This window comes from Leuresthes tenuis, unplaced genomic scaffold, assembly GCF_036924035.1.
Source record: "Leuresthes tenuis unplaced genomic scaffold, fLeuTen1.0.hap1 SCAF_10, whole genome shotgun sequence".
Lineage (NCBI taxonomy): Eukaryota > Metazoa > Chordata > Actinopteri > Atheriniformes > Atherinopsidae > Leuresthes > Leuresthes tenuis.
In genome coordinates, this window is record NW_027325364.1 from 16,183,033 (window position 1) to 16,199,566 (window position 16,534).

Consider the following 16,534-nt stretch of genomic DNA (forward strand, 5'->3'; position numbering starts at 1 on the left):
AAGAAACAATTTACTGACTGCAGATAGATAAATAAAGGTTATCTGTATTCTTAGAGGCATAACAAAGATTGTGTCGTTACCAGCTGCCGTATCAGTCGTATCCTGGAGGCTCCAAGGGGTCATGGCTTGCTGGTTGGTGTTGGAGGTAGTGGAAAGCAGAGCCTGACTCGTCTGGCTGCCTACATATCTTCTGTGGAGGTCTTCCAAATCACTCTTACTAAGGGTTATAGCGTCCAGGACCTCAAGGTAAAAAAAACAAATCATTCTATTAAAACCATACAGTCGATAAGAAATCACAGTAAAGCATAATACAAATTCAAATGATGTGCTTTTATGAAAATGTGCATGTTCTGCTGTAGTAACTATCCACAGACGTGTCTTTAAAGGATCGTGTTGTAAAGTGAATAATATGCTTATCTAAAAGGCCCACCCTTGCATGCAGGATATTGCTGTAATTCAGTTTTGCTCATCCTCTTTAGTGATGCAGAAAAGAATTGTCAGATACCATTAAAAGCCACTTGGAAATATTTTAATATCTTATCGATGCAGCAAGTTTGTCAATGCAATCTTTTAATAGCTCTTAAAAAGTCATGGTATTATCTGTCCAATTGATTATCACTCGGAACAATTTGATTTTTTTTTTTTTTTTTTCTTAGATGGATCTGGCAGCGTTGTTCCTAAAGGCTGGAGTGAAGAACCAACGTGTGGCTTTTCTCCTGACTGATGCGCAGATACCTGATGAGCGCTTTCTGGTCATTATTAATGACTTACTGGCATCAGGTCAGATCTGAAATCCATAACAGCTGTGCTCTGCTTCACCTGTCTGCCTGACACATACCTCTTACCACCATAACACAATTTCGTTTATGATAGTGCTTCATCAATAATCAAAATTTCAGTCGTTTTTTGAAACCGTTTAGAAATTTGAAAAGAGCGAATAATCATTACCAGTGCTTCAGTTCATCATTATGATCCCCCCCCTTCCAGGAGAAATTCCTGAGCTTTTTGGTGAGGAGGACATTGAAGGTATTGTATCCAGTGTGAGAGGTGAGGTACGAGGCCTCGGGCTGCTGGACAACAGGGAGAACTGTTGGAGATTCTTCACAGACCGAGTGCGACGACAACTCACGGTCCAGTTTTTTTTCTAATTCTTGTGCTGTCTTTTTTAACCTGTAGCGTTTTAGGTGTATCCCTCAAGGGAGGTGTGTTTTAGTTGCTCTTCCACCTAACGTGCTTTTTATCTAGTTTGTATGAGTGGATCAGTTAGTCATGTTTTAATTTAATTTTCAGGGGAAATGAAAGATTTTACTAGACAGTTTTTTAGTTTTCCAAAAACCCAAAGCTGTAGTACTAGCATCTCATTAATATCATAGTTGTATAACAAGCCTAACTGATCAAATAATTCAGTTCCAGTTGTACGAACCGCTTTGGTTAACTATTAAAATAGAGAACATGTAAGCATTTAACTGTTAAACACAATAAACTGAAATTGCAAACCAGATCAGTGTTTTACCAAAGATTGCAGATGAAAGTATCACTGCAGCTGACATATGCAACAATAAATGAATGAGTAACTCTTACACATACAAGGGCATTTTTTTTTTTTTTTTAGCAAGGAAATTAAAGCACAGCTGCTGTATAATATTATTAAATATGTTTGACAAGCCAGATTAACCAAGCCAAACAAATTGGGGGTTAAAGGAAGGAAATGTTTTTCTCAGTAAACATGTGTGGCATCCAGCTAGTCTTTGCGCCAGGGCCTCTGGTAGCGTCACCGTCTGCTCTGGCCCACTGGGAATGTGGCTGCTGTCCACATGCCACAGTGATGAAAGTGGTGGTACAGACTGCTGCCAGTTATGAGTTTCCTTTTTGTAAAACGCATCATTTGACATCTATAATCTATAGTGATTTTCCTGTGTGCCTCTTGCTGTATATCTTGTGATGCTGAGGCAGAGTGAAGCACGTTTTAGACTTTTTGATATAATTGTGCTCTGGTGACTCTTTGTTTTCGCTTTAGGTAGTACTGTGTTTGTCTCCTGTGGGCAGTGACCTGCGCGTTAGGGCCCGTCAGTTCCCGGCCCTCATCAGTTGCACAACTATCGACTGGTTTCATCCCTGGACAACTGAAGCTCTGCAGTCGGTCAGCTACACGTTCATCCAGGAGATTGAAAGCATCGAGGTCAGGCTTTTCAACCCTTGTCCCATTACTCTCACCCTAACAGTCAAGTTCTGAGTAAAATGATCATTTTCTGTCTCCATGCTCTTCACAGTTAATGTCTAAACCATGAAATTTCACTGAAAATAACAATATTAGCGCATACACGCATGTGTGCTACGGGTTTGCAAACGTTTGTCCTGTATCCTGATACTCCAAGCTGGTTTAGACTGTAATGAACACCTTCTAATTATTTCAGTGCAGCTGGATTAACTTTTCCAAAGATCCTTCATCATTAGTTCTCTACTGAGGTACTGACAAATTGCTGAACACATGCCTGGAGACTCACTGTGAGCACAGGCATATCATTGTTTTCCATCATAGCAGTGGAACGATCACAACCCAGAGTCATTTATGTTAATGAGAGAAGACTGATTAAGCACATAACGACCCTCTAAGGTGGCACAGCTGTCACAACCAGGAAGTGTCATCACATATATGAACATGTGCCAGACTATTACTTCCCACTGATTGTGTGCGTACATCTGCCCATGTGCAGAAATTTGTTTAGTAGTCATTGTAGCTGTGGTTATTAGACGTTGTGGTATTATTAAGTTAGCAGTTTTAATAAATAATGGTAGTAGTTGCAGTTTAAGCGCTGAAAATGGATAGACGTTTCAGATCAGTAATAGTTGTAACTACAGGTTTGGTAGATTATCATTTATGTGGGAGGGTAGTAAAAAGTGGTCATAACTGAAACCCAGTAAATAAGTTTTGTGGGCGTTTCTACCCTCGTGTTACATAGAATTTGTGTGCTTTTAAAAAATCTGAAAAGGAAAAAAAAAAAACGGTAAAACATTATGTCATTAATGGTTGTTTATCTTCTTTAAGAGGCAGGAAAGCAAGGGATGAAATGATCATTTATTTAAAGTTAGAAATGCACAACCTGCTAATAGTTCTTATACAAGGCAAATCAATGAACTACTTTTGCATCTCAACTCAACCCAGCATGCTTTGTCAAAATGCATTATGTCAGATCTTAATTAATAATGATTTTTTTCCCCCCTACTGGCTCTATGATCATTAACAATGGCTTTTTGTGAGTTATGGTCAGGTTTGATGCTCATATTCTCTGCTCATTTGTTTTAGCTTTAATTGATCGCTAACTATGTGATTAATGAAGACTGTGTGTCTTTGTGTGCCACGTGATGAATACTTTGTCGGATTGTTGTACCACAGCTGTTGTAGACAGTGTTTAGAAAGTTGCAGGACACCAGACATAATATAAACAGTGTGCATGTTTTACAAGCTCCATGTCAGTGCTATAAATACATTATTTTCACAGAGGTTTCAAAATATAATCATTTCAGCGAGCTGCACCTAAATTTCAGATTGAGAAAGTCAGGGCCAGCCTAGTAAGATGGCAGAACTTGTAGATGAATTCAAAGTTTATGAAGATAATATTTCAGTTCCCATCAGGTTGGTGATGTTAAACTCCACTCAATCCAGCTCACCCTGCTCTCCCCTCTTCTCACTTGTCTGCTTATTTTTATAGCCTGCCGTCCAGGAATCCATCAGTCTTTTCATGGCCTACGTTCACACCAGTGTCAACCAGGCAAGTGAAAAATACCAGCGCAATGAGAAGAGGCACAATTACACCACCCCCAAGAGCTTTCTCCAGCAAATCACCCTGTATAGAAACCTTCTGGAGAAGAGCCGGGCTCAGCTTCAGCACAAGATGAACCGACTCGACAACGGCCTTCAGAAACTCCAGACCACTGCTGCTCAGGTAAACGTCTTTATTCTGTTCTTTAGGGTGCTCATATTAGGATTAAAAAAACAAACAAAAAAAAACAAACACTTTTTAAGTTCTTTTTATTTATTTTTGTGCTTAAATTGCATATGACTGAATATGACTATTTCTGTTTCTTTTTCAGGTTGAAGATCTAAAAGCCAAGCTGGCATTGCAAGAAGCTGAGCTGACCTTTAAAAACCAAAATATTGAAACTTTGATCTCAAAGATTGGACAGCAGACTGAGAGGATCAGCAAGAAGAGAGAGGCTGCAGATGTGGAAGCACAGAAGGTTAGATAACCCTTCATCACCTGGTCTTCATTCCCGATCTTGGCATTGCATTTTATATATCTCACTATTCACTACCTACACCTGTTGTAATTTAATGTGTTATGCTTGCTTTTGTACAGGTTTCTGTCATGCAGGCAGAAATTGCTGTCAAACAGAAAGAGTGTGAAAATGACCTAGCCAAGGCAGAGCCATCACTGACAGCTGCAGTTGCAGCACTGGACACCCTCAACAAGGTGCACCATTCAATCAAACTAGATAAAAATCCCATCAAATCCACAGTGTTTTTGATCATACGTTTATATGAATGCATATAACTCTATTTTAGGTGAATCTTACTGAGCTGAAGGCCTTTCCAAACCCTCCAGCCGCAGTAATCAACGTTGCAGCAGCTGTGATGGTCCTGCTAGCCCCACGTGGTCGTGTGCCTAAGGATCGGAGCTGGAAGGCAGCACGGGCCTTCATGGGCAAGGTTAAGCTGTCATGATGTATATCGCATGTGCCTGATTAATGTCAATCTCATGTGTGAGAAGGCCTTGATCCTGGACCTGCCCAACAGCTCTTGGATGCTGACATTACAGCAGGATGGCTCTATGAATATGTTCACCCACTGGTGAATTAAGTGTGTTGACCTGTTTCTTTTTCCCCTGATGTGAATTCAAGTTTGGCCATAAAATGAAGCATTTTGTTTATGGCGTCAATTTTCTTCATTATTCATGACATGTTTGTAAGTGCGTCTTAGATTTGGGTTTTGTTAATCCCAATTTTCGAATGCTCATAGCTCAAAATGCCTCTGCAGGTTTTAAAGTATAGCCTGGTTTTGTTTTTATGTTTGTCAGGTGGATGTTTTCCTGCAGGCCCTGGTGTCATACGACAAAGAGCACATCCAAGAGTCTTGTTTGACTGTGGTGAAACAAGAATATCTGAGAAACCCGGACTTCCATCCTGATTTAGTTTGGACCAAATCTACAGCTGCAGCTGGTCTTTGTGCCTGGACTATTAATATTGTCAGATACTACGAGGTCAGATGTCGCCTTCAAATAAGCTATAATTATTATAAATACGTTTTCTTTAAAGAGCGTCTCTTTTTCTTTATAGAGCTTTCTTCATAAAGTATCCTTTATTTTTGCAGATTTATTGTGAGGTTATTCCAAAGAGGCGTGCATTATCGCAAGCTAATGCAGAATTAGAAACAGCCACATCCAAATTGTTGGCAGTTCAAAACAAATTGGCTGTGAGTGCAATGTTTTTATACTTAAGTTAATCAGCCTAAAAGCTAGATTTTGTTAATGGTGTCTGATTTGCATGCCTTCTTTTGTTTCTGTAGGATCTCGATGCCAGCCTCCAGAGCCTCACAGCTCAGTTTGAAAGGGCTACAGCTGAGAAAATCAGTTGTCAGGAGGAGGTGACTCTAACCACCCAGACCATAGAGCTGGCCAACCGACTAGTCAAAGGCTTAGTGGTAAACATTGGGAGATTGAAGAATATGGCGGTGTCATTGGGGCTGACTTGGCCTAAAATTGACTGTAAATTTGCTGGGGGCATGCATGGGGAGGTGTTCGAGGTAATCGAATTGCATCAGTAATCTGGACTAAAACTTGTAATGTCCTGGCAGGATAGTCTGACAGTTGTATGAGTGGATCAGGCAGGGGGAGCTTTTACAGCTTGGCCCAGCAGCATACTGAGGACATGTGAGATAGGTAGAGAGGGCTGGACCACAGAAAACGCATGGCTGAACAGAGCAACTGGCTGGATGAGCAGTTTGCAAATTGAGAAAGGAAGAGGGATGGTCAGAGGGCTACTCAAGCAGTGCCTTCTTTCTGTGCAGTGTGTGACTGTGTGTGCACAGAAATAGTTGCTACTGCTACTGGTTTCCTTTTCCTGCTTACAATGCATCCAAAATGTTTGTGCTTTTCTCAGTTCTCGTTTGTTTGGGGTGTAACAATGTTTTTTTTGTTTGTTTTTTTTTCATCAAATTAGTTGTCAGGAGAGATTTGTAAAAAATTAGTATGAAACATATGAACACTGAATGATTCAAAATCCCATAAGTGGTTTAATGTTATATTCAACAGTTTTCATTCATACGCATTACCCTTTTTTGGGGGGGGTCTTTATTTTAATTGGTGCTAATGTGAAATGAAAGATGGCCATTTCAGTGACCATTTGGCAAGTTCGACTTTCTTATCCCAGAAAATGAATGTGGTTTGCATGGAACAGCTTGGCTTTTAAGCATATCAAGATAAATGTTTTGTCTTTATATCATTGACCTGGAAGCAATAGTGTACAGACTAATAAATCAGGCCTTCTATATTTAATCATTAACTTACCTCAAAGCCTCAACAGCTGTTGGAAATTAACAATGTCTCACCCCAGACTGAGTGATATTACAAGCGATCCATAATGCATTAGAGTAAAATTATAGTGATTTTTAACTGTCTGAGAATTTATTATGTGACATATTCTAGATCCACAGCCCCTTGTAAGAAAATGCCATGTATGATTTATTGTTGCAGGCCATCACAGTCATAGTATTGAAGGTTTAAATAAATGCTAAATTGATGCCGAGTGAATCTCCTGCAAAACTTAGAAAGCTATTGGAAGGGTTTTGCAGTAATATGCTTACATTTTTTTTTCTTCTCTTTGTATAATAAATGGAATGTGAAAGCACAGATTCACCTTACTGTGTGCTTGAAGCGCTGTTGTATGAGCTGGCTCTTTGTCATTTTTATATCATGATTTGTTCACTTGGAATAATATTTATATTTTCTAAATCATATTGAAACCTCGTCTTACTGTCTTGCAGTCTGAGAGGGAGCGCTGGTCCCAGGCAATTGTCCAGTATGAAAAACAACAGAAAACCCTGTGTGGTGATGTCGTCCTCACTGCGGCTTTCGTCTCTTACTTGGGTTACTTTACCAGCCAGTATCGTGCAGAGCTTTTTAACAATGCGTGGATTCCTTTCCTTGAGTCTCAAAAGGTCAGTTTTGGAACAGAATAAAGACGGTAGTTGCTCATGAAGTAAAAACCTTTAGCTACACAAACATTTACAGTTGATTTTGTGACATGAGGTAGTCTTTCATTAGAACTTGAACTGCAGTGACATCACTCCTCTGTTTTTGTTTTAGGTCTCTGTTCCCCTGACAGACGGCTTGGATCCAGTCCTCATGCTTACAGATGATGCCACCGTGGCTGCCTGGCATAACCAGGGCTTGCCAAATGATAGGATGTCTACTGAAAATGCTGCCATCCTGACCACCAGTGAGCGTTGGCCACTCATCATAGACCCACAGCAGCAGGGCATCAAGTGGATCAGAAACCGACTTGGGTCAGAGCTGAGAGTGGTGCAGCTGGGACAGAAGGGGTGAGAGGGCGCAGTGAAATTTTATTTTCAGGGAGTGATAATATTACTTAAAAGTGTGCGTACCCAACCATGTTTGTTTGTCATCTTCCCTTTTTTTGTGCAGATATCTAGATGTGATAGAACAAGCTCTTCTCTGTGGTGAAACAGTCCTGACAGAGAATCTGCCTGAAAAGGTTGACCCTGTCCTGGAGCCTCTACTTGGAAGAAAAACCATTAAGAGAGGAAGGTTAGTATGGAAACTTGTTGGGCTTTGAAATATCAAGGATTAGAAAAATGTTTTTTTAAATTTTTTATATTCCTCTTCATACATCAGTCAATATGCCCACAAGTTCTCCCAATGTTTCTGTGGTACGAGACAATAAGTACAGATTTGCCAGATGGCTGGACCTCGCTGAGCTTTGAAACGCGAGTAAGACATGAGTGAATGCATTATTATTGCTCACTCTTTAGATTCTAAATGAATTTGCTGCACGTGTCCTGAATCCCTGAGGCCAGCATATTGATTGGCCCCTCAAGACAGGTGATAGATGTATATTTGTGTGTTTATATTCTTTAGGTGTGATGAATATTGAATAGCGAAGCCTCAGCGTAAAAGCTGAATTGAGGATCATCATGGTTATGTATAAGGACCCTTGTCTCCCACAAAATGCTGCCTTGTAACACACTAGTATGGTGATCCTACATCAATATGAATCCAATGAAGCGGTCACTGATTTTATAACACTGATTGGTGATGCTTCCATCAAACAACCATTGCTAAACTGAAGATAACTCTGCATCTAGATTATCTTTAGCAGTGGTGGGATCATAAACTGGTGTTATTTGAATAAGGCCACTAAAGTTAAATGATGACCATCATATATCATTAAGTCATACTTGCCAGCGCCAACTTGTTTTAAACATTTTGGCAAATCTGTCACGTTTTCACACCTGGTTTTTAAATGGCATCCACTGCTCCTTGGTGAAATCAACTTCACACATACAGTAAAGCGATTCCACCAAAAAAAGTAGCAAAGTAGCAGCTTTGCAAGTATCTCAGTTACCTTTGAAAAGGAAAATAGGGTAACTAACATAATTGTTAAACAGCATAAATACAAAAAAAACCACATTGATGTTCTGGTTTGATTTCCTCCTCAGAAATGTTTTCATCTTTCTTGCTCTAATGTCATGTATGACCATGAATATTGAGTTTCTTGGTGTATGTTCATTGAGCTCTTTTTGAGGTCTCGTCTGTCCAGACGTAACAATTTATCATGGTAAATCTGATTATAAGTTTATCCCTTGTAGATGACCCACACACTTGTTTCTGTCGATGATTAATACAACCTGCTGGGGGAGCCATGATGGATCTGGTAGGGCTCCACAGCTGAAGTTCATTAATAATTGGAATGTTGTAGAGTGTGAAGTAATGAATACTAATTATTCCTTTCATGGCTGACGGAAGACTACAAGCCAATCCATCAGCAAGGACTTTAATTTGGTGGAGTAATGGTTCTATCAATAGTACATTAATTCTGGCTTGTGAAGATATAGAGTTGAACCATACCAAGGCCATGAGGAACCTGTGCCATAAAAATTGGGGCCTTGCTTGACATCCACAGGGTAATTAGTGATAAATGAAAAGCCACCAGGTTCGTCAAGCCAGTGCTAATTTAATTGAAATGCAGCAAAAGATAAACATTGGCTGGCTTTGCGATCATTTTTATTAATATTATTCATTTATTTATTTATTTGAACTGTACCAAAAGCCTGTATTGAGTTTTGGTAATCAGCTGCAAAACTAACTGACTTTGAAAGAGCTGAAATCACATTTTAAACAGATTAGATGCAAAGACATCTGGCAAACTTCAGGATGACTGTTACAACTTGACCAGTGAAACCACCCGATGACTTTTTTCCTTTAATTCTCTGTTTTCTACTTCTGATGACTTGCTTAAACGTTTCATTTAATGTGCTTGTGTAAATATTTTGTGTATGTTACTGCAAATACGTCGTATTGTTGTTACAAGGAGTGCTGTGATTGTGAAAGTGATGAAATAATTGCTATCAACTGTTAGTCATGTGTTTTTGTCTTTTATTTTCCGTTTAATGTCAGAAAATAGTTAAATATGAATTATAGAACATAGCTAATTGAAAGTGATGATGTAAAATAGTTAATTTTTCAGATATTTCAGTCTGTCATTACACTATCTTTGAATGAACACAAATTAATTCAAACTTATTTATCAAAAAAGCAGCTTGTAACCTTTCACATAAGTTTTTTTTCTTTTAATGTAGAAAAAAACTTCTTAGCTTTTGAAACCCAACTCAATAACTGTTTAGAGCTCATGTCCTCCAACAAAAAAACTTTAGTGCCCACATGATTAAATGTAAATAAATCTTATTTATTATCTTAATTAGAACAGTCAGTGTGATCACACCTCGAAAATCTGTTTTTAAATCACACTTCTTTTCTGTAACTTCTTTTCATATTGTTCTTTATTTTGTTCATTACGGATTTCATTGAACATAAGAAAGCAGCCATTTAATCATCATTAGACTTTCGACTCATTTTAAAAAGCCGCTCCATCCTGTGAACCAGGTACATTCTTATTGGGGGAAAGGAGTGTGAGTACAACAGAAACTTTCAACTCATTCTTCACACCAAGTTGGCCAATCCGCATTTCCCTCCTGAGCTCCAGGCACAGACCACCCTCATCAACTTCACAGTGAATCCTGTGGGCCTGGAGGAACAGCTGCTGGGACAGGTCGTGTCCTATGAGAGACCCGACCTCGAGGCCCTAAAGGTAAACCTGATCATTATTTGGGAAATCTTAGGATATAGAGTGGAACATTTTCTCTATATGAGAGGAAAATAAATACATTTAAAAAAAATCTGAATTCTTATTTACCAAGATGCAGTTAACCACACAGCAGAACCACTTCAAGATTGAGCTCAAGAGATTTGAAGATGACCTGCTGAGTCGCCTCTCTGCTGCCCACGGTAATTTTCTGGGCGATATTTCTCTGGTGGAGCAACTGGAGAACACCAAGATCATGGCCGCTCACATCCAACACAAGGTAAGGTTATTACATCAAAATTATTCTGCTTTTTTGGGGTTTTTTTGGTCAGGTGTTTTATTTATTTATTTTTATTTTTAATTTTTTTTAAATGTCACACAACAGCACGTGCCTTATTTTACTGCATTAGTAGTACATGATTTGTAGTTAAGAATATGTGTAATGGGAGGGTTTTGGAGCATGACTGAGAGCCTAATAGCTCATTTTGTGCAATTGGAACACACAGGTGGTGGAGGCCAGAGAGAACGAGACAAAGATCAACGAGGCTCGAGAACTATACCGCCCAGCAGCTGAGAGAGCGTCACTCCTCTTCTTCATCATCAATGACCTCAGCAAGATAAACCCCTTGTACCAGTTTTCTCTCAAGGTGAAACCTTCACCTGAAGTGCTCTCAGGGGGACATCATTTTGTACATTTTACAAACATTCTTTTGTCTTTTGGATAATTTGTTTAAATTTTTTTTTCAGCTTGTTTTGTCATTTAGTCCAGCAAACTTTGAGTCCCATACCTTATCTGGGTGTCCTCTTTTTGTCCTACTCCAGAGTTTTAACTCCATATTTAACAAAGCAATGGAGCGCGCCGAATGGAATGAGGATGTGAGGACCAGAGTGCACACCCTGACTGAGGCCATCACCTATTCTGTATTCTTGTACACCAGCCAGGGCCTGTTTGAGAGAGACAAGTTAACCTTCTTGTCACACACTGCCTTCCAGGTGAGGGACTGAGGTCCGCCTCAGAGGTGGGGCCTGCTGTCATTCTCATCAATCAAAGTACTTTTCTGCCCCCACATTAGCTTCAATTAAAAGCAGTCAGCAATACCATACGCTGCTATTGATTAGCTCTCACACTTTGCTCCATGGCTGCTGTTCAGACAGTTGGTTCTGACAGGGGGGTTGGTTCTTATGGCATAATGCAATTATCTGTCATTGCGCCAACTGTTTTCTTCGTAGGAATTGTGCTACTTTGAAGGCTGTCCTTTATGTGGCTGTTGCATATTCACTGCCACTTTTTCAGCCCGTAAAAGTTCACCCAGTTCGAGAGTTTTCTTGCAGTTTCTAGTTGATGATTGAAAAGAAATCCATCCCACATGGATCATAACAAACTGCTCTTGGTCCTTCCCCTCAGATTCTGCTCAAGCAGGGCCTCGTTAGTGCCGAGGAATTCCACTTCCTGCTGCACCTCCCAGTGGAAGCTTGTAAAGTTAGCGCAGTGGTCTTCCTCTCTTCACATGCTTGGGGAGCCATTAAGGTACAGTACAAACCATTAAAGTATGGGATGTAATGCCTGAAAAGGTAATGTTTTTTTTTACTTCATGCTCTTTTCTACTGCAAACTGATGTAACAAAGAGTCTTTCTTTGTTCTAGAGCATATCTACAATGGAGGACTTCAGTGGACTCGATAGAGACATGGAGAGCTCACCAAAACGCTGGAGGAAGATTGTTGAGTCAAGTTGTCCTGAAAATGAAAGGCTTCCTCAGGACTGGAAGAATAAAAGTTCCCTTCAGAAGCTCATAATCCTGAGAGCACTCCGCCCTGATAGGATGACTTATGCACTTAGGTCAGTAATGAACCAAAGTACACTCGTATTTGTAACGACAGTGTAGTTCTAGCCTTTTGACAATGTCTCCCTTTAGGATGTTTGTGGAGGAAACCATGGGAACCAAATATGTGGAGACTGTCCGGTTGGAATTTGAAAAGCTGTATGAGGACAGTGGTCCCACAACTCCTGTGTTCTTTATCCTTTCACCTGGAGTGAATCCACTCAGAGATGTAGAGAAGCTAGGTACTACATGTATTTGCTACTTTCCGTACATATTCAAAGTTATTTGATAATGATGTAATTCCCAGATTCTTTGTGTGCAGGATTAAAGTTGGGATTTTCCATTGACCAGGGCACTTTACATAATGTGTCCCTGGGACAGGGCCAGGAGCAAGTAGCTGAAAGGGCTCTAACGAATGCCTCTAAACAGGGACACTGGGTCATTTTCCAGGTAGAAAACTTTGTCACTTACTGAGTAGGTCACTGCAGTGAATTCAGGCTGCTCTTGGAGCCTCCCTGTATTGCTCCTAATGATATTATCTCATTCCCCGAGCGAAGGAAATAAACTCAATTTGGTTCAATAAAAGCCATAATAGGCTAGATCAGCTCTATAAACGGCTCCTTTAGGGAGAAGCCTGCAGCTCAATGAATCAGTGAGAGTTTTCTTTGAAATTCAGAGCACAGAGAAACATTTCTTTAGATGAATCTTTATCTGCACATCATTTGAAAAAGCGACAGTGTAATGATAAACACATACAGTCAACAATAAAATGGGTTAAAAAGCAATTCATTTGGAAAGTAATTTCATGACCCTAATGCCTGATCTGCAACTGCAGGTCAGAAAGAGTTGAGATGTATGGAACCCACCAAAAGTTCACCACCCAAAAAATAAAAAGTAAATTCAAAACACTTCAAATAGACGTTCTGGCATGAGGACACCAAGCAATAAAGCATTGTATTTGTTACTTTTATCCCATTCTTTCTGCAAATAGGCATACGAGGTAAACCAGTAATGGCTTGTTATTTTTTTGTTTCAAAATTCTCTACACATTCTCTGTAGAAAATAGGTCAGCACTGCAGGCAGGCCAGGCCAGCACCCATACCTTATTCTTCCCCGGTAGAAAATGTGGTTTTGTAATGTCTTTTTGCTAAATACACGGATATTCCTGGAAAATATAGATGTCATCTTAAAGGCAGGATAATGTTGCTCTAAGAGCTCAATGAACTTTTCTACATTAATGCTACTATCACAGAAGTGTAAATGAGCTTTGCCAATGATACAACTCATACGATCACAGTGCCTCGCTTTTAGACATTTTTCCAGTGTGTGATGATGGCATGTCCCATCTGGACATGGGTTACATTAGGCTTCTATTTTGTATAAACTAAATGTATAAATTTTGAGTAAACTTTTAAGTGTTATTTGTGAGAGTAACAATGTTTTGTACTGCTTAACAAAGGTTTCCCTAAGTAATCCTTTGCTCGTGTGGTTATATCAGCTACTGATAAATAATGATTCTTGATGCAGTGCTGTCAGGGATCAGAGATCATGGGTGTCCAATTTAGGCGTGGGCCCTTTTAAACACTGAAATTCCTCTTGAATTCTGCTATTATTTAATCATCTAATGCAAATCCATTCCAATATTTTATCCAGACACATGGTTTTTAAGTATTTCAATTTTCTCACATATTTGTCAACAGACCGTAAATCCTCTGCCCATCAGAGAGTGAACCCCTGATTGAAATGACTGATTTTTCTGATTCGGGACTGTCCCTGATATTTAGCTGTATGCTCTCTGACGTGTTTGTTGTTCAGAATGTACACCTGGTTGCTCGCTGGCTGCCATGTCTGGAGGCTCTTTTGGAGACCGCAGCAGTGAACAGTCATCCCAGCTACAGGGTTTTCATCACTGGGGAACCAGTGCAGAGCCCGGAGCGGCACGTAATCCCCAGAGGCATATTGGAGAACGCCATCAAAATCACGAATGAGCCACCCACTGGCATGAATGCTAGTTTGCATGCAGCCCTCAACAACTTCAGTCAGGTGTGCAGAAAACTTCAAAAGATTTTCATATCATATCCAAAATGTATGCTATGCTTCAACTTTGTATTGATTAAAATCAGAATTTCTCTTGTTTCAGGAGGCTCTCGATATGTGTTCCAGAGAGCAAGAGTTCAACTCCATGTTCTTCTCCCTCTGCTTCTTTCACGCCTGTGTAACAGAGCGCCGCAAATTTGGGCCACAAGGGTGGAACCACAACTACCCCTTCAGCACAGGAGACCTCACCATTTCAGTCAATGTGTTGTACAACTACCTAGAGGCCAACACTAAAGTATTTTTATTGCACTACTATCTTTAAAACTATATCAGCATTTAGAAAGTTCTGTTTTTAAATTAATTGATTTAATAAGAAAAAAGTTTACTTTGTTTTTACCACTGCTTTCTAAACCGATCAAATTTAGAATGATAATGGTATTAGCAGTGTCATTATTGTCAGACAGGGATGTTGAATTACCACGCAGTGGCTCCAATTATTTCTTGGAATCTTTTGTTCCTGTGTTATTTGTGAAAAATGTTCATTCCCATCTTTTTTTTTTTTCTTTCAAATTTCTTATAACTATGAACACACAACCTATAATTTAGCTTTATTTCGCAAAGACAAAAAATCCATTCTTTTGGCGCTGCTCTCCTCACAACTCCTAATGCATTTCTCTTAGAACTCCTATTACTCTGGTCATAACCAATTACATCTCCAAGGTATCCTGCCCTCCAAAAACGAATGTCCTTCATTATGTTAACCAAACAGTAACCTGTATGTGCGTATACAGAGAATTCATTAGGGGGGCAATGAAGCGTTATCCTAAATGTAATTACATGCAGCCAATGTGACAGTTCACAACGCTATATAAGTGATCACTGCAATTAGAGCTGATGAAGGAAGCAATTTGCAAAACAATACAGGTACAAATGATTGTGAACCTACAGCTTTTGTAATTTGTTATGAATCACAGGTTCTTTTCTTCCTCCTTCACCCTCACGGATCATAATCTCCTGCTGAGGGAGAGACTCCTCTGTCATACATTAGATCAGTTTGTGTAAAGAGAGATAATTTTCATAGAATTTCACCTTACTTATATGATGCATCTGGGATGTGATCACATAGTTGTTGTATGAAGTTTCAAAAGACTGTCTTAATTATTGGGAAAAAGATTTAATGAGATTTCCCTCCTGAAAATAGTTTGAATTGCTTTTTAATCTTTGTAGAGTTTCAGATGTCCCTTCTGTCTTGTTTTTTCGGCTGTGATATTCGTCTACAAACTAAGTCTGTGACAGTCCATGCAGGTGCCGTGGGAGGACTTGTGCTATCTTTTTGGAGAGATCATGTATGGAGGACACATTACCGATGACTGGGATAGAAGGCTGTGTAAAACCTATCTGCAAGACTACATGCATACAAAAATGGTAAGTCAGCGTTGCCTTGTGAGGGTAATCTGTTTACTTTAAAGCGTTTGATGTCTTTGATTTTACTGGGGGTTTTTTTCTGTTTACATTCTAAAAAACTTTTCTCGTTCATCTAAACAGTCTGATCTTATGGATTTCCACAATGTCAGATTGTAAAGAATATCTGCACAACTTCATTGAGTTTCTTTGTATTGTTTTTAAGGTAAAGGGTGCCCTCTTGGGATGTAAAACTAAACTGCAGTTATGCACTTAAAGTTGTGACGGGCTCCATGTCCTCTAGTTTGTGATGTTGTTTCACCGTACAATGTGTGGATGTTTAGCTGCAAGGCGCTGCCTGACACACTGCCTCAAGTGTTACACGGTGATTTAATTTCACCTAAAAGTTTAACTCCAACTGATTAAACTGCTTAGTCCTTCTCCATCTCCACCGTTTAGTTGAGAACAGAAATCAGTGTGTTTTGCTGTCTTGCATGTAGTTTCTGTCCATCATACTTCATTCTAAAAAAAACAACCGAACCTTTGCTTGAAGGTTCAGGTGGATCTGAATTGATTTCTTTTGATTTCCTCTTTGTCTTCTAAATCTTCAATTTATAGTTTGAAGCGGAGCTGTTTCTGTGCCCAGGGTTTCTGGCTCCTCCATTCTTGGACCTCGCCGGTTACCACGGTTACATTAATGAACATCTCCCTGCTGAGAACCCGACTTTGTATGGTCTCCATCCGAATGCTGAGCTCGATTGCCTCACTGTCACTTCAGGCAACCTCTTCAAGACTCTGCTGGATCTGCAGCCACACGACTCTGCCAGAGGAGACGGGTCAGCTCAGAGCATAGAGGAGAAGGTGTGGAGGCAGAGACATATGTCCTCTGGAAAAGCTA

General features: G+C 39.7%; 1 protein-coding gene across 1 annotated transcript in view; it reads left to right on the forward strand.

Moving 5' to 3' along the window:
* Positions 1 to 16,534, forward strand: part of LOC140315710 (dynein axonemal heavy chain 11) — a 36,864-nt gene that overhangs the window by 18,973 nt on the left and 1,357 nt on the right. Inside the window, exons 52-77 of the mRNA XM_072393301.1 lie at positions 84 to 246; positions 657 to 780; positions 988 to 1,130; positions 2,018 to 2,179; positions 3,711 to 3,944; positions 4,093 to 4,239; positions 4,359 to 4,472; positions 4,565 to 4,708; positions 5,076 to 5,258; positions 5,369 to 5,470; positions 5,564 to 5,698; positions 7,040 to 7,213; positions 7,362 to 7,597; positions 7,701 to 7,823; positions 10,179 to 10,383; positions 10,493 to 10,657; positions 10,884 to 11,024; positions 11,200 to 11,370; positions 11,783 to 11,905; positions 12,022 to 12,215; positions 12,292 to 12,440; positions 12,521 to 12,648; positions 14,014 to 14,241; positions 14,339 to 14,530; positions 15,532 to 15,660; positions 16,255 to 16,497. Coding sequence (XP_072249402.1) covers positions 84 to 246; positions 657 to 780; positions 988 to 1,130; positions 2,018 to 2,179; positions 3,711 to 3,944; positions 4,093 to 4,239; positions 4,359 to 4,472; positions 4,565 to 4,708; positions 5,076 to 5,258; positions 5,369 to 5,470; positions 5,564 to 5,698; positions 7,040 to 7,213; positions 7,362 to 7,597; positions 7,701 to 7,823; positions 10,179 to 10,383; positions 10,493 to 10,657; positions 10,884 to 11,024; positions 11,200 to 11,370; positions 11,783 to 11,905; positions 12,022 to 12,215; positions 12,292 to 12,440; positions 12,521 to 12,648; positions 14,014 to 14,241; positions 14,339 to 14,530; positions 15,532 to 15,660; positions 16,255 to 16,497 — 4,252 coding nt within the window. The remainder of the gene's footprint in view (positions 1 to 83; positions 247 to 656; positions 781 to 987; positions 1,131 to 2,017; positions 2,180 to 3,710; positions 3,945 to 4,092; positions 4,240 to 4,358; positions 4,473 to 4,564; positions 4,709 to 5,075; positions 5,259 to 5,368; positions 5,471 to 5,563; positions 5,699 to 7,039; positions 7,214 to 7,361; positions 7,598 to 7,700; positions 7,824 to 10,178; positions 10,384 to 10,492; positions 10,658 to 10,883; positions 11,025 to 11,199; positions 11,371 to 11,782; positions 11,906 to 12,021; positions 12,216 to 12,291; positions 12,441 to 12,520; positions 12,649 to 14,013; positions 14,242 to 14,338; positions 14,531 to 15,531; positions 15,661 to 16,254; positions 16,498 to 16,534) is intronic.